Source organism: Calonectris borealis, chromosome 3 (assembly GCF_964195595.1).
Source record: "Calonectris borealis chromosome 3, bCalBor7.hap1.2, whole genome shotgun sequence".
NCBI classification, from domain to species: domain Eukaryota; kingdom Metazoa; phylum Chordata; class Aves; order Procellariiformes; family Procellariidae; genus Calonectris; species Calonectris borealis.
In genome coordinates this window covers 114,845,995-114,868,479 of record NC_134314.1, presented here as the reverse complement: position 1 = coordinate 114,868,479, position 22,485 = coordinate 114,845,995, and the positions used below count along the sequence as shown (strand labels likewise).

The 22,485-nt window shown below is 45.4% G+C and overlaps 1 protein-coding gene across 2 annotated transcripts; it reads right to left on the bottom strand.

The window, feature by feature from the left end:
• Nucleotides 1-3,387: 3,387 nt before the first annotated feature.
• SLC22A7 (solute carrier family 22 member 7) lies at nt 3,388-22,473 on the bottom strand. Of its 2 annotated transcripts, none has more exons than XM_075147401.1 (10): nt 22,099-22,473; nt 20,097-20,200; nt 15,320-15,474; nt 13,713-13,881; nt 10,484-10,601; nt 6,253-6,362; nt 5,951-6,165; nt 5,353-5,461; nt 3,716-3,922; nt 3,388-3,548 (listed from the first exon to the last, which is right to left on the bottom strand). In XM_075147401.1, the coding sequence occupies exons 1-10, from the start codon at nt 22,471-22,473 to the stop codon at nt 3,467-3,469; spliced, it is 1,644 nt and encodes a 547-aa protein (XP_075003502.1). In that variant the 3' UTR covers nt 3,388-3,466. The 2 variants fall into 2 exon arrangements, with proteins under 2 accessions (XP_075003502.1, XP_075003503.1); XM_075147402.1 differs by having other exon boundaries at nt 3,388-3,530.
• Nucleotides 22,474-22,485: the final 12 nt, after the last annotated feature.

The following is a 22,485-nucleotide window of genomic DNA, read 5'->3' as shown; positions in this document are numbered from 1 at the left end:
CGGTCGGGAAGGGGCCTCGTCGCCCCGGGCGCCGTGTCCGCCCCCGCCCCGGCCAGCCTCGCTGCCCCGAGGCTGCAGCCCCGCTCCAGGTGCTGCTGCAGGCCCCGGGCACAGGCAGGTGTGGGTTGCCCTGGGGGCCCCACAGCCTTGCGGGGCTGGTGGGGCCCCGGTCGTTGTCTCGCCACCGGAGGCACAGGCCCAGGCCAGTGCCTGGTCTGGCCTGGCCCTGGCGAGGGACCCGCGCAGGCAGCCGTCGCCACGCCGCGGGCACGGGCCTCTGAGACCTGGGGAGGTAATCCATCATGCTGAGGGCAGGCAGCCATCCAGCGGGACCCAGGCAGGCTGGAGACAACAGGAACCCCGTGAGGTTCCGGCCGAAGGGGAAAGTCAGCAATGACAGAGGCTGGAGCTCTGCGAGGAAGGCCCTGGGGGCCTGGTGGGCACAGCCCGGACACACATCACGAACAGGGGCACAGCCGGGAGGTGGAGGGAAGGGGCTGTTACCCTCAGCTCAGTGCTCTTCAGACTGCATCTAGGTACTGAGTCCAGTTCAAGAAGGATGTTGATAAACCAGAATGATAAATTGCTGCCGAAGGAGGGCGGCGAGTGAGAAAAGGGCCAGGTTGCCTCCTCCATTCTGCCCCCTCAGACCTTGGTTGTCCATGTTCGGGGGTGATGCAGTGTTTTGAGCCACGCGACACTGGGACTGGAGAGCCAAGAGGCCTCCTCTTCTTTAACCTATTTGACTCTTCAAATGACGTTTTTCTTGATATCTTTTAGTTTTCCTAAAGATGTGTTCTTATCTTCTCATGCATTGCTACCTAGTTTGGTTTTTCTGTTTGTGAAGAGTTCTTTTTGTTTGTAACCATCACTTCTGTCCTCCTCGTAAACAAGTCTGCAGCAGACCAAAGACATCTTATCTCACAAATTCAGAACCTGGAAATCAGATTTCCCCCCCAAATCACGTTTGTCTTACAAACCTATCAGTAATGAGAAGCGTGAGTTCTTGAGTTGGTTAATGTCCTGTTTTTCCTACACACACCGTATGAGGAATGACAGCAGCATTGCATACTCACGTTGGTTGCTATAAATCATGATGTATTTTCAACAAATCAAGAACATTTTGCTGAAGGAAACTCAGATGTGTGGTAGATTGGTCATGACCTGCACACTGATGTTACTGCCTTTTCTTCTTTGACAGCACAAGGTGTTATGTGATTCATGGACAGAAAAATTTAATTTAAACAATGGCTGCTATCTTATTTTCTCCTGCTAAATTGTTCAAAATGTTTTTAATGAAATGCTACTCCAAAATGTTTTTAATTAAATGCTTTTCACCTTGAAAGAATTATAGACAGGGACAACAATTAGTGTTTCTAAGCTGGTATAATAAAACACCGATTTTATTAATAGTCTAGGGAAAATACAGACCACTTAACTACAGGCCAAATGAATGATAAAAACATTCAAATGAGAAAGAACTGTCAGATTATTTTTTATCAACTTGGACAGAATGCCAAAGTGGAGGTTGTTAAAATGGGACGCTATTGTGTATCCTATTTGTTACTGGGATGAAACTTGGGATACTGAATTTAGTCTTTTTGAAGCTAAAAGTTTTTTCCTGAATATAAGACGGGAACAATCAGAGCTTAAAACACCTCCTCAAGAAAAAGAAAAGGGTTTTAAAGCAATATTGTCTCAACCCTGCCATGTAGAAGTGGGCCACGGGAATTTTTTAGTGCACACCTTGTTCTGTGAGGAAAAGCCTGTGGGTACGCTCCTGCGTGGGCAGAGTGGGAATGGGAACTGTCAATCCTCAATCCCATTAATTTGGGACCCCATCTGTTGTCCTTTTGACAAGGCTAAAGAGATGGGGAAGAAATCAGGACACTAAATCTCAACTTTGTCCAGCTCTGGAGAGAAATTTTACCTTCTTACAGCATTACAAATACAAATTATTATACTCACAGGCATATGGAGAAGATGTGAAAACTCCTACAATTACTAAATGTGAACTAGTGAGAGATACCAGGCTTGTCCAAACCCAGAAATTACTACTAATCTCTACTCTTTGGCACAGTTTGCATGCTGTCTCATGGCACAAGCACCTTGGGGTATCGCCACCACGTATTTGCTGGAGGTGGGGGAATGCCCTGAAAAGGTGCCCAAACAAGTGCTCTGCACATGGCACTTTGGGTGGTGTATTATGCTCTATTATTAATGTTAGCATGTTGCGGCTAGCTGATTATTAGCTCTGGTCTGCCGCTGATGAACCCAAGGCAGCGCACAGGGAGATGCCCTTTTCCCAGGGATTTGGCAGGTTATTTGACCCAATTTTTAAGACATAAATAATACGCAAAATTGTCTCAGCCTTAGGATGGTTCTGAGGAGTTTGCTTTCCTTTTGTTGCCTTAAAGCAAAAAGGTGATGTATAAAATTTTGCCAGGCAGCTTATTTCTACTAGGAGGCGCTCTTTGACCTGGGATTGGATGGGCTTCTCCACCGGCTTTCAGATGCATCCTCAGTTTGTGTTATCTTCATAGGGCTGTGCGTGGTTTAGCTTAAAGCACCTCACAGCCCAGGGAATCACGGCGCGCCTGGGACTCAGATGCTGAGGCCATTCCCTCTTCTCAATTTAGGAAAGTGCTGTTTGTCAGGGTTCCAAATTTACAGATAATTTGGTGGCTCATCTCTGTTGTTTGCAGCAGTAAGTGCAAGAGGCAAAGGCATTCCGTAAATGTAAGATCGATGTGTTAGACCGGTAAGCAGAATGAAGTCCACTGATGAATTATTCAATATTCCGTGCAAAAGTTCCTGTAGCGAGGTGTTTTTTTTTCAGCTTAAAGGATACTTACCGCATACACACTAGATTTAAATAATCTGCAAAAGCTTTTTTTCTTCTTTGTGTATGTGGGACAAATGCTTGCAGTTGTCCCATTCTCAGTGAGATTCCTGCAAGTGCTTTTTGCTGGCTTTGAGCCTCAGTGTGAAAAATGTCCAGACCATTTCCAAATTCAAGAGGTATTTGTAGCTGCAGTTTATGGTTTATCCACCATCCAGTTAGATTTATTTGAGATTATTTGGTTTTGTACAATTCACACTCAGTATTTTTTATTGCTGCATTGCGTTTCTTGTGCTGTGTAAACCAATGGATTGTAGTTTCTGGAAGGCTGTGCAGTGATCTGAAAGGTGCTGCTAGTCCAACAAGGCGAAAGACTGGAAGAGCTTAGCAGAGGGCGCCTTTATTTCCACACCCTGTTAGACCTCTGCATTGTTGCTCCTGGCCACACTACAGAGTGGGGTTAGCTCCCTCTGGCTGGTTTCATGATCTACCTCCTTCCTCCAATGTCCTCAGCCCCACTTCCCTGCGGAGAGAGACTAGGAGGACAGTAAAGGCTCTTTTATTGAGAGGTCAGAACAAAGCTCAGTTTTGCAGTCCTACATAGTGGCTGTCTCATGGAGTCCCTCACTTCAGCAGAGACTGTAGCGGCATGCCCTCGGGAGCACTGATTTGTGGTGGCCCTTTCACTCTGGAAGAAAAGAAGGCACTTTCGGCTGATGGACAGGAGAGCAGGAAGCCTGACAGCCCCGATCCCCACTGGGCTGTCCCTTCATCCGCTGCCACCCACAGATGGGGAGTTACAGGCGGCAGAGAGGAACATCCCCCGCCTCTCTCAGCAGACTCCATGTGCAGGGCAGGATGGAGCTGACTCACTGTGCCTTCTCGATGTCCTCGATGCCCTCAGGCAGGCGCACGTTGAGCGTCTCCGGGAGCAGGAAGGCCACCGAGCCGCAGCACACTGCTACACCACAGTATGTCACCTCGGGCAGAGACCTCCACACCTCATCCAGCAGAAACACAAGTGGGGCCAAAGCCCCGCCAAGGCGTGCCACGAAGGAGGTGTACCCCATCCCATTCTGCCTGGAAAGGTAGGGCACCATGGTGGTGCAGACCACCACGAGAAAGAGATGGGTACTTCTTTCATATCAGACCTTGGGAAAAAGTGCAGACCCTCTGCCCCGTCCCCCTATTTTTCTGTAAGTGCTGAGGCTTTCCCCCCCTCAAGTTTTTCCTCTGCCAGGTTTTTTCTAGTTTACTTTTTTCTTTCTTCCTATCTTCCTACAAAGATAATATTTCCCAGAGAGCAACCGTAGCTGCTGTGAGAAATAGATTTATGTCTATTATGAGAAAGAAGCTGCAGTTTCACACTAAAAATATCTGCTCTAAAGTTGTTTCCGCTTTAAATGTCTAAAACCCCAAGTGCATTTTCTACACATCCCCTAGTAAGTCCTCTGATCTGCTGAGAGCAAACCTAAGACCTTCCTTCTCCCAGGTACTTCTAGGCAGGTGGCATGCACTAGAGATACCTGTTAGCCCCTTTGGTCCTGCTGTAGCTGTAAGTCCAGGAAAGCCTGGAGAGGAGGCCAAAAATAAGACCTTGGACCTATTCCACTTACTAATTTTCAGGGGATGGGTGACATTTCACACTGACAACAAGGATCCCAAGACTACTTGTGCATATGCAGCGTAAGTACTGCAGAAGGAACCAACATTTTTGTCTTATCTGTCAATGTCTTTGAGCATGTAAAAATATAAACCAATCCGAGAAGAAAAGTAGCAGATCAGTGTGCCCACTTCGGTTTAAATATGCATCATTCCCCACATGCAACAGACCAGTGAAAGTTAAAGGACTAAATGACAGAGAAGGGTACTCTGGGCAGGGAGGGACAGAGGTGAAGTAAGCCACAAGTCCTGCTGTGATCCGTGAGGGTTTTTTCAGAGTTTCACAAAGAAACCAGTGAGGAGATTCCCTCCACCAGTCTCAGCTATATCCCAAACTATGCTGATGCTAAATCTGGTTTCATGTCACCCACATATTTCAAATAAGCTCTCTTTTTCCTCCTGAAAGGCTAGTTAATCCCTGATTTAATATCATCTGACGTCCAGAAGACTGTCAAATGTGTGGTAGTGTGTCCCCCTTATGAAAATTGATATTTCAAATTATTATTTTTGGGGTCTTTTAACAGTTATTGGCAGATTGTCACAGGGAACTAAGACTTTACTAAGCACAGATGCCTTATGGAGTTCAAAAATCTTCTCATGCAGAATACTGCTCACCTTTCGATACATCTCCCTATCGACATAACCTAACCACACATAACCCAGGTAAAAAAAGGGTAGCTTTCTGCTCCTTTCTTGTGAGTATGTGTAATCCCTGGAACCTGCTACTTCTAGAGACATCAGTTCTGCAGTCTAGCCAACAGCACGTCCTGCTGTGCTGATGTCGAAGACCTGAAGGCGACATCCCGCCGAGGCTCTGGTTGTGCGCTCAGGCGAGTGGCTTCTCTTACCTCAGTACGGTGGGGTAGAGCTCAGAGGTGTACAAGAAGACAGTAGTGAATGCAGCTTCTGAGAAACCTTTGCCCATAATGGCTACTACAGAGCGCAAGGAAGTGAAGGCTAGGAGGAAAAAAAAAGACATTTATGACAATGGTCAAAGAGCAGCCTCTAGGAAGAAGCTTCTTGTGGCCTCAGGTACAAGAAGGAATAAGGTTCAATGCTCCTACAGACAAAACGGGGAGCTTCATAGCCCTGGAGCTGCTGTTTCCAAAGTCTGGATTAGTAAATTTGGTAACTACTAGCCCGAGTGGGAGCTGAACTGATGAAAGGATAGGTCCTGACATTTCCCACGGACAGCGTCTGTAATAAAGATAGGCACTTCACCTTGCCATCACTGGACCCTTACTAGCCACTTCACAGGAGACCATCTGTTGCCACCAGATATTAGGCTAGCCCACATTAGCAACCTTGTCCCACAGATGTCCTTTAGGTGGAGGACATCTCTATACAGAATTGCCTGTGGACAAGGTCTACGGTTCTCCTCTAGCACTGCACAGAATGGAAACCTCCCCTTTAGCAAGTACTGCATATAGCGGAAGAGTGTCTCACGCTTGGGAATGATGACGTTGGCTCCTATGCATAGTCCGGTCAGGATGAGTGCCCACGCCTGACTCTGCCGTCGTCCAGCTCGATTCACCACCACGTACATGATTATCTTGGCTGGAATCTCAATGACACCAAAGACAAACTGAGAGAGATACATGTTGAGTCCAAAGCCAGTTAGGTTCATGCTCATGCCATAATAAGAGAAGGCAACACCAAACCTGCAAGGAGTGTGTGGAGATGGGGATTAGGGAAATCCAGCCAGGGAACTGCAGGACAAATCCCCCGTGTGAAGTGGCACTGCTTACCACACAGCCCCAGAACACAGAGAGATCTTCCGCAGGACTGGTGTCCTGAACAGGCTGATGTAGGAGTAACTCCCTCCTGGCTTTTTCTCTGTTGCCATCCTTCTGAGGGCCTGGGAGAGGTGGAAAGAAGGAAATAGCTCAGCTGCTGTACTTTTAGGATCCAGACCTGAAACCCTAGACAGGCTGGGGCCTTTGCCCTTCCCAGCTCCAGCTCCACCCTGAATTTTCCATACGTTCCCACTGCAGAACAATTCTCTGGGCATACGTTGTCAGAGGCATGTCTTCCTACAACTTTGTAGATTGCCTGCCATTTTAGACTTCTTTTTCTTCCCATGGTCCCTTCTTCCCTCTTACCTACATGTGGCAGAAAGGGTTGCAGAGAAATGGCAGATCATGGTGTTGGCAAAGTTGGCCAGTTCCACCCTCTTCCCCATGGGGTTGCCTGCCGTTGTGTCAGGTCTCAGACAGGAGCTACCAGTGAGCTGCATGCTTTATTCTCATGAGTGCATTTATATAAAGTGTGATTATTTATACATCTGTTTATATAAATACAGAATGCATAAAAAAGTCAGGCACTGAGAAGTGGGCCCTGCCCATAGGGAAGAAGAGAGTGCTTATTCACCAAGTCTTTTAGCAATTGATTGAGGGGTAAGTACCAGGAGAGTTGGTAAGTTCTACTCACTGGCTGAGATGCAAGAGATTCACACAACTACAGGTCTGCAATGCAGCTATACCTAAGCTAATTGCCATAGGCTCACTGTGTAGTTAATGGAGATCTCCAGTGGAAGTGATGGAGTCATTTTATTCTAGAGCAAACAACCTCATTTGGTCAGAAGAATCATGTGCTAGCCTCCACTGGCTATTCATTAGATTGCAGACTGTAAAGGAGACTGCAGACAGTGATGATGTGGACACCTAACGTTGGGAGAGAGTAATTCCTCTCAGGACAGCCTTGCTTCACCAAGTCCAAAAATCATGAGCAAATGCAGGGCAGGACAGTTAAAGGTTATGAATCACAGGAAAACTTGAGGAGAGAGTCTGGTTAACTAGTTACATGTATTCTCAAATCAATATCCTCTTCAGAGAAAGCAAAGTCTCGGCCAAAGCTTTTGCATAAATACTTAATCCCAGCCACAGAGCTGCATAGGGAACCTACAACTTAGATGGACAAAAAGGGCATGTAGCATCTTGGACCAGAGGATCATCTTCTCCAGTGCCTTGTCTCCAACAGCATCCTGCAATGGAGCCTACAGAAGAGCCAGGCAAGCGTGCAGAGATACACCCCTAGAAATGTCACCGCCTCCAGCCATTCAGGGACTTTCTGAACCAGACAGGGTGTCTGTCTGTTTAGCACCTCGATGATCCTTTCCCACATTATCTAGTGGTTTGTGGAACCTATGTTTTTCTTTTATTTCTGTACACCCATCTCTGGTTCTGGTAACTTTTGTTAATACTGCAGTATGGCAAATAAGTTTTTTTTTTAAACTTTTACCTTTTTTCTTTTTTACCTTTTTCACAGACAAATAATAAGTCTTTTCATCCAAATGCATAGGATGAACCATAGCAGTGGTAACAGACTACTTCTGCAATGCTGAAAATTTCAATATTAGATTCAAGTTATCCTGATGGCAGTCTGTCTCTCTTTAAGTTGCATGACTTGCTATTAAAATGGGGAACATAAGACATTAACATGGTAAAGGTCTTCCAGTATGTATTGTTAGCCAGATTTCTTGGCATGTGGAAGGACAACTGGGAGAGCGAGAACAGTGAGAGCCCCAAGAAACTTAAAATGCACATAATTCAGTGATGGCTGGGGAGGGAGGAAGGTGAGGGAATCTGCAGGCCTACAGCATCACCTACAATTAAGATGGTGCTTAACAGTTACGGGGGCTGGGGACTTGCAGAAATATCTAATAAAAGAGAAATCCCAGCCCAAAGAGCTCTCTGGTTAAAAGAATTGTACAAAATGAAAGAAAGCGTTAGGAAAGGGAAGAGGATAGCTATAAGTAACAGCATGTTTCACTAGGGAAGAGCTAAGATTTTATTTCTAATTGCATACTATCCTTTGCAGTTTTTGGATGGTGACAAAGCTTTTCATACTGAAAAAAGTATTTTCACTGGGAAATTCCTTAATCAGTTCTATAAGACAATGCTATTAAATCTGAGAATACGTCAGTAACATGCTGTGCAATTATCTGGACATTATACATCTCTCAGAGTTCAGTCTTCTGAACTAAGGAAAATCAGTTGTTACCTTAACAAGCTATCAAAACACACTGATGCATGGTCAAGTCAATTAAGCAAACTAGAATCAGCTAGTTCTGTGTTGCCTGCATGTTTGGATATGGACAGAAAAAACAAGTATGTCCCTATAAACCTCATGAATCCAGCAAGGTGTCACAACTGCAAGCCTTTCTTGATCGTGGTCCAGTGGTCACAGTATGGTGTGTGATAGATATCGCAGCAAGGCTGTGATAATGGGGAAGCCCCAGCTACATTTCCTAACCTTAAGAATGGTGTGAGGGTGCAAGCCCATGCCCTTCCTGGTGAAACACTGCACTCTGAAATACAGAGTCATCAGCTAAGGCTGAATGAAAGTTATAACTTGTTATTTTTACATATTTAGTCAGAGCTACTGGCTTGATTAAAGGCAAGGAAGAGTCGCACTCAACTCCTGTCTGCCACAACTAGTAAATTCATAATTTCTCACATGATTAAACAACATGTTTCTGTTGTAAATCAAAAGGACTAATCACTTCTTCAACAGATATTAGGAAACTGCTTTTAAAAAATGGCATGCTGGCCAGGATAAGACAGTGGTGTGGTTGCAGGAGCATTGGGTGCACACAGAGATGCAGCTGGACCGTGACAGCAAAGCACAAGGCTCCTGTGCTGGTGCAAGGGGTTTCCCATCTTCCTCTTTTGGTAAGAGGAAAACCAATGGACATTAAAGGAAAGATTGATGTTTAACAAACCACAAATTTCCGTACCCACTGGATTTCACAGCTGAGCTTTGATGCTCTTGAGAAGGTTGAGACAAATCATGTGGACCAAATTAGACAGAGGTAACAGATGTGCAGCCATTCAAGCCTGACTGTGAAGGGTTGCAAGCACTGACTATGCTCTGGTGTCTCTCCAAAGGGAAAGACCAGATTCTGCCTGGCCCTTGAGTCCTCCCTATAGCTGGGACATCACTTGAGCTTATCACAATACCCTGGAGCCACCAGCATGTCCTTAAGTAAGTGTCATGGACCAAGGTCTCAACATTTGTGAGTCCGAATGCAAAAATACATTTTTAAGATAGAACTCAGCACAAGATTAAGATCTCCAGATCAGCCTCATACCTTGAGCTTTGGAGTTGAAAATAGCTGGCTTTTTTTTTTGGTTCTCCTTCCACTTCATTTGTTCAGTCATCTAGCTGAGCATCTTCACTCCATCCTTTACACCTCTGGGATCGAGCAAAAATGGATTCAAACCAGTGGGTACATGCCTACTTTGCCCAACATCTCACCCTTGCCTCATTCCTTTAAAACTGCTGGCAGAGCCATGACACACTTGAGAGCAGAGCTTTAGCCCAGGGGGAAAAGTTGATTATGCCAAATGTTCTTTACACCGACATTCACTACTGGGGCACTATGGCTGACAATCTTCCAGTTTCACATGTACACTAAACGCAGCCTGAGGTGGACTAGCCTCTACATTTTTGGATAACACTACATGCAGTATCTCAAGTGCAATATGAGAGAACATATGCTAACTACATGCTATTAATGTGTCTGCTTTCTGCTAGCACTGTACCAACACTTGGGAAACACTACGGCAACCAAGAAGTCAAACACTAAGCTGCACAAATTATTCATGCACCTGCACACTCTCCTCTTTGTTACGGGAGTGATGCCTCTGCCTTATTTTTTAGGCTGTGCTTCTCTCTTGCTGCGTATTTAGTCCAGTGTCCAGTGCAGTGAGGCTTCTTGTCATGGCAATAATGAATGGAAAGACACTCCACCTAATGAAGGGGATTTCTGGCCTTATGGGAGTTGAGCTGCTGCTTTATCTTTAGGAGTGGATGTAACTGCTTTCTAGAGTAAAATGGAGCATGACACCCTGTGGACCACAGTGCCCCACAGATCACACTGCAGGTTGAGCATTGCTTCAGGTATCAAATAGAAGTAAAATAGAGAGAGAGAAAATGGGAGAGGAGGAACATGTGTCTGGATGTTCAGTTTCTCACCTCTGGTGAGACAGCGAAGTCTTTCCTTCCGTTCATCCTTGCACATCTAAGCACATGCCTGTGAGCTTGTTTCACTTTGCCATTGGCTATCAGCCACCGGGCAGACTCTGGGACCCACCTGGTGCGAGGAGAGAAGACAGTGTTCCTGTTGGTGCTGCGTGTTTTCCACCCCTCATACATGGCTCTGGCCAAAGAGAGGGGGTCTTCTCTATGAGACTTCAACTTCAGCTAAAAATAGCAACTGTGGTTCATGAGAATAAGAGTAATGGGACACCCTTGTTACATGTACATGCTGTTCTATCCTTAAAGGAGTACAGTCTGCTAATTGAAGTATGTCTAGCCAAAATATTTATCATGTGATCTTTGATCAAAGCTTGAATTTTCTGAGCTGGTTGAAGTTTCAAACTCTTATCAATTAAAATTGGCCCCAGAGAGTTTATATTTACAGATTAATGCTCTTTGGGACTCTTTAAACTTCAAAATTTTAGGACATAAAAAATTGCTATGTAGAAAGGATTTAGTGGGCTCTGTACTTACTTTGTTAATTGCTAAAATTATGTTTTTCACAATAATCAAAGCCTTCTGCACAAGACAGTCAACTGGGGTCTAAATCATTGTGGCTGCGGTCCCCAGTGAAGTATCCATGCTAGTCATTGAGCGACAAGGAATGTTGTGCTGCTGTAGAGCTAATTAGCAGCCCTGAGAGGTCTGCTTAGCAGACCTGTGTAGGGTGGGAGTCCTGTGACTCTTATTTTTCTGTCTGTTCCGGCAAAAGATCCAGCACTTGTCATAAACTAGCATCTGCAACTCCCTCTTCTTGGACTTCTGTCTGATCTTGCATCTGGTTGCAATTCATGGCTACATGGCCCTGTTTGCCCCAAAAATTCCCAGGCCACAGTGCAGCCCATCTGGCCTAGAGGGTACATGGTGTTTAGTGGGTCTGCATAGCAGTCAGGGTCCAGAAGACAATGGAAATACCCCACAGTGGCTACATTCTGCTAGAGCAGCCAACACCTACCTCCTGCTACCCAAACCTGTCTCCTGAGAGAAGTAGAAAACAGAATCTGCTGTTCTCATGGAGACTTTCAACTGAGCATCCTGAGCAGTCAGTGGGAAGACTTACAACCTTGAAGAAGTATATGGGTATGAGGTCTACTGAGGTCACACAGTTGTCAAAAATCTCTCACTGGAGTCTCCCTCTGGAGCGGTCCGAGACCAGTTCCCTGTAAGCTGTTGGTAATTAATGTGCCCTAAATCAGGTTACAAAAAGCTGATGAACAACTGCTGTCACTATTCAAGCAGTAGCTGAAAACGATGTGTAGAGCAAAAACATTTGCAGAATTGGTCTTCTAGAAAGTTTTCAACTCCTTCCCATAAGCTTATAACCCAATGCACCTTGGGAAACATAGAGTGAAAGATGGCATTTTGCACTCATTGCCATCCTTTCCAGAGTATAATATTAGGTCTTTTGGTTGTTTAATGTCTCAACTGAGTTCTGACATTGTATCAACAATATCTACAATGTGCTAAATTAGATTTTGATTCCATACTTCAGGGACTTTTAATTATCCAACAATCACTGACCCCTTGCGTGCTTGAATTTTGATCAGACTACAGCATAATTTGTTGGAGAACTAATCCTCATAAAAGGCATTAACATAAGAGAAAAAAAAATCAGCTATCATGGAAAAGGTGGGTCCAAATGTATCTGTGAATTTCAGTATTTCCCAGGACTCAATTTTTTATGGTTGGTTGTCCTAGAGAAAGAACAAAACAACTCAAACTAAAAAAGTCAGCAGAACACGTATTTTAGTTGTGTCGGACTTGATCAGCAAAATATCAGATGTTACTCTTTGCCAGAAAACCCTTATCACCGGAGAAACAATACATCTTTTTTGAGCCATTGATTAACAGCATCAGTTTATATCCCATTTTTCATAAGTATTATTTGAGATTCTTCTGCTAGATCTGTGCAGCTATTTAATCTACTGCTTCATGCTGATGGACAGACATAATAAACAAGCAAATCATAGTCGCTAGAAGCCTCTTTGACAGCAGCTGAAAGGCACTTTAGCATTTGGATATCACTCTTTCTGCTCAGCGATTGTGCATATAATTTTGCGGCCCATGTGTCTAACAATCAGAGCTTATTCTGCATGGTTTCCAGCTAGAGCTCCCCATCGCCCTGAGGGACAGGTCTGTGATTTCTGCATTGTGGTCCAGCACCACACCAATGTCCAAAAGGAACTAAACAACCACCCTAAGGTGGAGGAGACCCAGACCCCCATTTCTGAATGTTTTCAATGGGGCAGTTGTGGGAATACCTGCTTGCTTATTTCCTCACGGGACTTTTGTCCAGCCAGGAAATGGAGCTGCTTATTCAAAGGACTGTTTTGGATGATCAGATAAGTTGATCCAATACAGTTCATATTACAGTCACAATATCAGTGAATCAACCCTGTATTCTAGTCTGTGTTACTACATGAAAAAAAGAAGGAAAATTAGTTTCTTTGATTAAATGAACCATCTCCTATTTTAAGGCTTAAGAGATGTCAGGTATTTCTTAAATAAGGCTACAGGAGGGAAATAGCCCACAGAAAGCAGATGTATTTGACCCATCAGGATGGTTGCACAGCTGAGAAAGGCCATGGGAAGTAGAGATATAAATGCACCTGACCTAACCTGCAGATGTCATTGGCTTATATCGAAAAATTGGTACCAGAGGCATCCTCCCCAATGAGGTGGGGACAGAGGATGGAAAAATTATTTATCTTGAGTCTACTAAGGATTAAAGCCAGGGATCTGGCCCGGCCCTGTCTCCCTCATTGGGATCTCTTTGCTTGCTCTGAACCGCGTCTGACAGTGCTTGCAGCACCAAATCCTGCTCCTTTGCACCGCAATCTGTCCCCCAAATGCCTGGCCTCAGCCCCAGTCCTGCCTCTACCTTGTCCCCAAAGCCGTGGTGCAACCTTGGCTCCTGGCCTTGTCAGAGGTGAGGAGAGATGAAACCCAGGCCACGCCAGTTTTCAAGAGCTGCCACGGCTGGGCAATGCGAGTGCAGGGCACTGATGAGCCCTGCTCCTCCTTGGGTGGCTGGAGCCAATCCTAGGATCAGCGTTGCAACATTTGCCACGTTCACAGAGCAGAGGAGGCAAATGACAGCCCGCTGCCATCCCCACCAGCCGTCCTGCGTCCCCATCCCCACCAGGCTGCAGGTCACTGCACTCACCACAGGCAGACAACGCTCAGAAGACAAGGTCCTGTTACGGCTACTAATAGCCAGTGCCATTCCCGCACCAAGTACGCTACCATGGCCAGCAGCATGTTCCCGATGCTCCAGAAGATGCTAGTCAGGATCCCGGAGAAAGTGCGGTGCTGTATGTCCACCCACTCCATTCCTGCAAGAGGGAGGCAGCGTTCAGCTGGGACGCACAGGACTTCTCCAGGAAGGGGACTGCAGGGCTTTTTAATAAGGGCAAAGTGAGGTAACGTCCCTGGTCTTCTCCTCCGGGAGAGTTCCACAGTTTGGCCGACATCTGGCACATTTAAAACGTTCATCCACAATGCTTAACCTCTTGCAAAGCTGTAAGCAACTAAAATAAAGCCTTAAAATAAGAAATACTGGACATATAGTAAGGAACAGTGCTAAAAACACCTTAGGTGATGCTTTTTTTTTATCCCATTCAATAGCATTCAAATGGTCTTCTTCATCAAACAGGTAATTTTTTTTTCCCTAACCATCTTGCCTGCACAGTTTCCCATTTTTCTGCCCACTCATTATTCCAGATGAAAGAAATATATTAAGATGAATTGTTGTTCATGTGGAATCTACCCAAAGTAGGTACCAATGCACATGTAAAGCCAGAATGGATGGTGGTCTCCTTGTTTGTGTGTGTGAACTAAAAGCCAATTTTCCTCCAAAGATCTGGACATCTTGCTACAACCTCTAACGATCAGAAATGTCCCTCCCAAGCTCTACTTTGCCTTGCAGGCATCAACCTTTATAACAATAAAAAACATAGCAGGCCTTGGGATTTGTCAGGTCTTGTGTGGACTTTTCCAGTATTGAACCCATTTTAGCTTGATTTTGGCTGTATCTGCAAAAATCCTGGAAATTTTTGCTGCACCTGTAAGTTGCTCTTGCGTACAATGAGTCTTGCCTAGTATGTCCCAACTGTATCTACAAAATGATCCAGTGCTCTGTTGGGTACCCTGAAGTTTGGAGCTTGTTTTTGTTATATAATTACCTAAATTCTTCAGCTTCAGTTTTGCCTAGCTCTGTATGATTTTTTTTTTGTGGTTCTTTCCCCCCACTCTTTCTAAAAATACAGATTGGGAACTTATGAAAACAGTGAGTAAACTCAAGACTGGGGAGGTAGAAATACCTCGCGAATGACACACCGTCCTCCTCCTGCTGAGGACACGGCAACGCTGATGAATTGTCTTAACAGTGTGTTCGAAGGGTGAGAACTCAGTATCAGAGGAAAGGGGCAGATACTTTGGTCTATGGCTTTTATTGTACTTCTGATGATCCTTAACAGGAATTGGGTAGCATGGATTGCAAGTGTTAATGTTGCAACAGAAGTACTAATAAGTGGTTTTTATATTTTAAGTAGACTGTTAAAGCATTAATTAGACTAACAGAAAATTGTAATTCTTGGATCCTCCCAAGAGGGATGTTCTTTTGGCTGCCTGTAGTGAAATTGCACACTTAATGATTTCCAAATTCCTGTTCCTACTGGCTCTGCCCTGTCTGATAGACAAGTCCCTACCTACCCACTGCCTGTCAGAAGTCCCCCTGTACAACCGGGCACCCACAAACCCCCACATACTTACCCAAAGGCAATACAATAAGGGAGACGCCGCTCAGGGCCACCCCTGTGAGGGTCCGCGTGATGGCCAGCATGCTGTAGGAGACGGAGGCGGCGCTCAGCATCCCAAATATGACAGAGCACACAAGCGACAGCAGGAGCATGGCTTTCCTTCCAAACCTGCCACGAGCACAGGCTGGGTTACAGCGGCTAGAAACCTGTCCCAGGAGTAGGGTTTGAAATGGGGCAAGCCAGAGACTCGAGAAGGAAAATGAAAATATTGCCCGCTCTGCAAAGAGCGCAAGATGCAATGCCCCGGAGAGGAGGAAACAGCTCTGGACATAGCTGGTGCCACAGTGGTGCAGTCCCATTCAGAGGGCCAGCCTGCCCCACGAGCATCAGGCACGAGGCTCTCCAATGGAAAGAGCAGCACTGATCAAAACAATATATTGGGCTCCCCTGCTCAACACCATCATCAAAAGCAGTGATGTCAGCTTGAAATCCCATGCTGCTGGCACACCCTGCTCCCTCCAATGGCTGTCCCCATGCCTGGCTCATCATGTCCTCCTCCCGTGGCTCACTCAGGACCAGCCACTGCCACCACTCTCGAGAAGGAGAGAGAACCGTGACACTTTCACCCCGATCCTTGGAAGGAAAACAAAGATCCCAAAGGAAAATAAAAAGAATCTAATTGTCAGCCCACATGTCCCAATAGCCCTGATGTCCTAAGGGGTCTGTGAGGAATCTGCTAGGAAGTCATTCCCCAAGGTTTTTGGAAGTTGTAGGACCACCTTACCCCTGGTACAGAGTCCTGTGTGGAGAGTGTGGATAAATACGGAAGATCAAATACACACAAATGCACATGTATACACGCACACAAAGAAATATGTGTATGTATTTCTACACAATCTATGAAAATCTAAAAATCAAAATGGAGCACAAGGCATCAGTCTTCTGATGAACGTCAGCACTGCGTGTGCCGAAAGCTCAGGTTCAAACTGGAGTAGTAAATTAACCCTATCAATAAGTAATGTTCAGTCTATAGGGACTAAAATCCTGCTCTGATTCGGGCATTAGAGTTCTCTTAGTGGCCACCTGAGAAGGATGGTGGCAAGAACGATTGCTCCAGAGCAAAAAGTGATGTGCCGGGACATAATGCCACAATAACATTCCTAAAAATGATCATAAATGACTTCGTGCAGCTGCTAGCTAATGAATCTACTGGAGAAAAAACCACCTGTGGCTTGGGCCCAGGCGGTTTGCTGGATCTGCTTTGAAATTTAAGCAGAGCCAGTTTGCGAAAGTCATCGTAATGCCCCTGGGTCAGAGCAGCAAACACCCAGAAACACACCAGAGCTGGATTCGGTTTCCAATAGGGTAACTGCCTAAGAAAGAAGATACATTTTTTAAATTAAGATTTTTCTTGAAAATACAGTAAGAAGGATATAAAACCGTAAGATTCCCTGCAGGGCGCAAGGCATCTATTATGGACCCATTACTAGACTCTTTCAGCAAATGCATGCCACCTGCTAGGGAAACCAGAGGCGAGCTGGCAGGATTAACTGCAGACTACAGGGAGGCTGCTAGAAATAATGCTGTTAAAATTGTCTTCAAAGGGAGAGGTAGGAAAGCACAACCTCTGAAAGATTAAATGTCGAAAATATAATAAAAGGAGCAAACTGCACAAGCATAAAAATTAAAAAAAAGCCATTTTCGTAAATAACCCAATCTGGAAATCTGCCAAAGCATCAATACAGTACAAGGACAAGGTACAAAAGGAGTGTTTGGAAAAGAGCAGACAATAACAGAAACAATATATATATATATATATATATGCTTGCATATATATGTTCACAGTGAAAGTTGTTGGAGGGTTTACCAGGGTAAAATTTGTCAGTAGAGATGTTCTCAAATCCAAATGTCTGTAGAGGCTTAGAACAAAACGAACCTGAACTGTAGGAAAATGCCAGGACCAGATGGTTTTCACCCTGGAGTACTAGAGATGAAATCTCTGCATTACTGTTAGCACAAAGAAGTGGGACCTCTTCTCTGTTAGAGAAGAGGAAGGTTGCTAATGGGACGTCAGCTTTTAAGGGGTCTTAGGGGAGACTGGGGGCATGACACCTGAGATTTAACAGATCTGCCAAATTTACTGCAAATTTACTGGATGCACTGCCACACTGTGATTACATGGGCTGCCACCCTTTCCTGACGTGACCTTCGGGCCCCGTGGCCGGGTAGCTCAGTCGGGCAGTGCACAGCCAGCTCTGCTCCAGGCTGCTCATGAGGGCACAGCTGCCTGTCAAACCCTCATTAGCTGCCACTTTAGCAGACTGAAGGGTCCTGGTCTGGCTAATTGGAAGTCAAGCCATACCTTGGTCTTTTTTGTTAGCTTTTCCGAATTTTCTCCATTTCTTCTGTATCCTTTTAAGATGGGGAGGGAGGGTGAAGGGAAGTCAAAGCTGCACACAGTATTCAAGATGTGGGGCTACATGCATTTACACGTTACTGCATAGTGATATTCTCTTTAATTTTATATTCCTTTCCTAATGATTCTTAATTTTCTATTTGCTTCTCCAGCCACTACTCATTGCCGAGTGGATGTTTGCCTAGAGCTGTCTGTCGTAACCCCAAAGTCTTGCTCCTGAGCAGCTATGGTCAGCTCAAAGGCCTCAATTTTAAATGAGAAGTTGGAATTGTTTCTCTCTTTATTTTAGATTGATCCACCCTGAAATTTTGTCTTCTGATGCTCCCATTCAGTCACAGAGCTCTTTAAGCTCCTTCTGCAGTTCTCCACATTCAGATCTCACCTCTACCAGCCTGGTCACTCAGCATCACCTCTGCACTTGCTCCTTTTCCAGGTAATTTATAAATGTGCTGAAAAGTGCACAAATCCAAGCACAGGTCCCCCCCAGGTCTCCCTCCATTGTCACAACTCGACACTTACATTTTCCCCCCTGGCTTTTGATCAATTATTTAGTCATGCAGAGACCTTCCTTCTTATCCTAGGGCAGCTCGGTTTCTTTAGGAGCCTTTGGTAAGGAAACGTCTTGAAATCCACGTAGATGGTATCTTGCCTGTGCACATGCCTGTTAGTGCATTCAAAGAAATCCAGTATGTTTGTAAGGCATGAATCTTTTGCAGAAACCCCACTGATTCTTCACTAGTGTGTCATATCCACCCATGGCGGCCACTGACTCAATCTTTCAGAATAGTTTCTACTAATTTGCCTGGTACAGATAGATGTCAGGCTGCCTGGAACAGAGTTCCCAAGATCTTTTTTGGAAACCAGTTTAAAACTGATTTGATACATGATACCTTCCCAGCCCTCTGCTGTGGAGGTCACACAATGCCAACAGTGTTCCAGCATTTTCATCCCAAAGGTCCTGTAGGGCTCTAGGGTGACCACTCCCTGCTTCTAGCCATTTACTGACATTCACCTGGTGTATTTCTCTATGCCTTCTTCTATCAGCTTATTTCAAAGCTCCAGCTCCAACACCTGCCCCTACACATTCTCCCACTGTGAGCACAAACTTGTTTATGTCTCATACTACAGCCTTTTTATTTCCAGATGCTCTTTTTACACCTTGATCTTCTACTGGCTCTTCCCCCTCACAATCCATTTGAAAAACAAATTATTTTTCACTTTGCTCTAGCAGAGACCTTCTCTTCTGCCTTATTTTGCCCTGCTCCTTTTCGTGATTCTGAATTTCTTTCCCTCCAACTCTGCTATAAAACCATTTTAGATACAAAGCCAAGACACACAGTTTGAAGATCAGCCAGGTATCTTGGGTCCTTGTAAAAGTATACTGGTATACTCATATGCAAAGATACAGATGTAAAAATTCCCATCTTCAGTACTAAGTCTCTGGGTGTGAAGCTGGTTCCCCTCTGCTGTGCAGTGATTTTGTAGCTTGCTGTACACTAATGCTTGTTTGCTCCCAGAGGAAGGAAATCGGGAAGCAGTTTCCTGCGCAGGAAACTCAGACATTAAATAATGAATAGCGTACAGTGAGTAGCACATCCTGATTGCAACACCTGCATTATATATTCTCTGGTAGGTTTCCTGGTTCTGCTGTTTGCAAAAATATTTAATTTCTTAAATGATGCCCTTTCTAGGTTATTACTCAGATTTTTTTCAGGTTTACGTTATCACATTCTAACATTTAACCAGAGAGAGCAGATTTGTTCCTGTTTTCCTCATTACCTCAGCTCTTCCTCGAGGAATGCCTCCCTGCTTCTAATAACCTCCCTTACCCTGCTTCTCAAGTAATGACAGTCAGTTTTTGCTTTCTGGAGACTCTTTGTTTTCAGCTATGGCATGCATTTGCTCTGAGCTCCTCACTTGGGTGTCCTTAACCAATTTCCATATAACTTGCAAGGAGTTAACTCTTTTAGTCTCTTGTTTTGGTTTTGTTTTAGCCAGCTTTCTCCTTTTTCAGACAGTTGTCTTTTCTGAAATCGGTCTCACAGACAGTGGATTTTTTCAGTTTTTACTGTTCCTGCAGCAATGCTGACCACAGCGTTGTGGTCATTGCTGCAGTGCATCTTACTCCTAACCAAGGCCAGAGCTGCTTCTTTGGTGGGCTGCTAACTGGCTGACCCATGCAGCATTTAGACCCTGCATTGCTTCCCCATATGACTTTAATCCAATTTTCATGTGAGAGGCTGGATTCTCCCTTTATGATTGTGTTTTCTCCTTTCTCTGCCCCTCTGATTGATTGCCTTTTGCAGGTCACATGTTTGTGAAGTTCTCGTCATGAAACTGAAGCCATGGAGTAACAGCCTGAAAGGGGTCAAACCTGTCTGAAAGGTATCCGAATATCATGGCCCCCATCGTAACGCCAATGAAGAAGAAGGTTGCAGTTGCCTGGTTCAGTCCGCGCTGCTCGCACACAAGGTCCCACTGAAACACAAGGTCAAAATGACACTTAGTGCCCAGTTGCCTTTTCACACCCCTTCCCTCAAGTGGTCAGTCATTGTGTCATGCAATTTATATCGGCCGAGTCTGATTGAGGGGTAGAATCCTGCACTAAACTGCACATAGGACAGTGCTGCTTACACGTAAAGCTTTATCTTACAAAATGTAAAAATGTAAAGCTGCATCTTACAAAACTCAGAGGCCTTCCAGTTATCTATCCCCACTGTGACAGCCTCTCTGTGGACACTTACTGGGCATCAGAAAGCTTTCCTGGGTACCACTCATCATGGAGAGATCCCCTTTTTCCCCTCCTGACCCCCGTGATAGCTGCTCTCAGCCTGCTCGGGTGCATGTCTCCCCTCGCTCCTTCTGTCATGCTCCTGGGATTACCTTGGTGAGATGGGCATTTGCACAGTGCTGCACTGCAGTGAGCTTAAGACATGCCTCAACCTTCATTAGGGAATGTTGTGTTGGTATCCAGTTACTGTTGCCCTGAGCAGTTTCCTTTGAAGTTGTCCGCACAGGGAGGAAGGAGGGCAGAGGGGGAGTCAAATTGTTAGCTCCTGTTGCTAACTTACTGATTTCTTACCGAGAAGTTGGTCTAGACATTCTTCCTAATTAAGTTAATGAGCATCATTTTACTTTCTTGGAGGTGCAGATGTTGCTAATCATTACAGAATGCTGTGCCCAAGCTGCAGAGTTAATTTTCTATATGTGGAAATTTGGCAAAACTTGATTTAATCATCAGCCCAGCCTCGCAGCCTCTCTGACAAGGCCAAACAGACCTTGAGCAACCTTTCATGCTGCAAGAGCAAAAAAATCCAGAGAAAGCCCCGGCGCGTTGAACATGTCCCGAGGCCATTGCACCGTGGGTTCAGCATCACGAGGCTCCATGCTCGGCATCTGTGCTGCAGAGCACCTCCCCTGCCTTTTCCCCCAAGGGTGCTTTACACCTTTCTCCCTGAAACAGTGCGGAAATGAGGTACAGACCTGGTGCGTATCTGACCCTCACCTCCGTGCCTGCCAAAACCAGGGGTGGTTGGGTGGTGGAGAGGAGGCATCAGCTCTAGGTTAAAACTTGGCCCTGCTCTCACTAGGACAGTCAGCTACTATCATTCCAAACCCAACCATGCCCCTTTTGTCTGACCAAATTGTCCCCTTCACTAAGACCTCCTGTGCTTTGCCACCTTTCAAGGAAGGTAAAGCATTAACACCCAGAGGTATCACTGTTAGCCTTAGCAAAGCATTTCAGAAGGCAGGTGGTTAATGTTTGATGGGCAGGGACCTTGGGCAGGCTCAAGGTTATGGCTGGCCAGCATGCTGCATCTCAGCAGGAGGCCCTGGGAGAGCTTTCGGCTTGACGGCAGGGGACACTGGTGGTAAGAGAAGAGAGGCAGCACGATCTTGGGGAGAAGAGGGGGAAGCCAGAGATCAGTGAGGAGGGGTCGCCAAGGGAATAGAAGTCACAACGTGTTTGGAAAATCAAGAAAGCAAGTGGTGGGCTCATATGAAATCTTGATAGGGTGTAATCCTGTGTAAATGCCATGTGGCCCAAGCAGAGAAAATTCTATATGTGTGTCTTTCCCCCGCCCCCTCCCGCCTCTCAATCACCTGGAGAAATTAAGATGCTTATAACGAGAAATGTTGGGTCTAACTGTCAATCTGAGCAAGATGCTCGTAATAATAATAATAAATGTTGGCTTCTAACTCTGAGCTTCAGAGAGTTTCCCCATCCCAGGAAATCTTCTCTAAACAAGTAATTTCCACTGGTTAAAATGCAAAGATTCCCTTCTCACTCTGTGCACCCAGCGAACGCTTCTCCATCTGCTCCTCAAAACACTGAGCTAATTTGATTTTTGGCTACATCACAGGCACGGTGTTACCTCAGTGGAGATGGTGGAGGTGAACTGCGAGTGATTATAGACCCATCCGTGCTGGCAGTGCTGGATGGAGTTGTTTTCTGGTTGCAGAGAGGAATTGAGCAGCAGGTGAAACTGAGGCTGCGAGAACATCTCACAGGACCTGAAAGTGCCGTCGGGCTCCCGCGGGATGCTGATGAGCAGAACTTCCTCCATGGTGAGGTTCACAAATGCCTCTTGGTGTGGAATTGCACAGTGATGAGAAGGGGTAGCAGCAAGAAAATTGTGCAGCAGGAAATGCATGGGAAGGTTGATTCTTGGGAGGCAGAGGATAAACAAAATCAAAATCTGGAATCTGCCAAAGCCACCAATTTCCAGTAAGAGATCCTCAAATTTCATCTTTTCTATGGA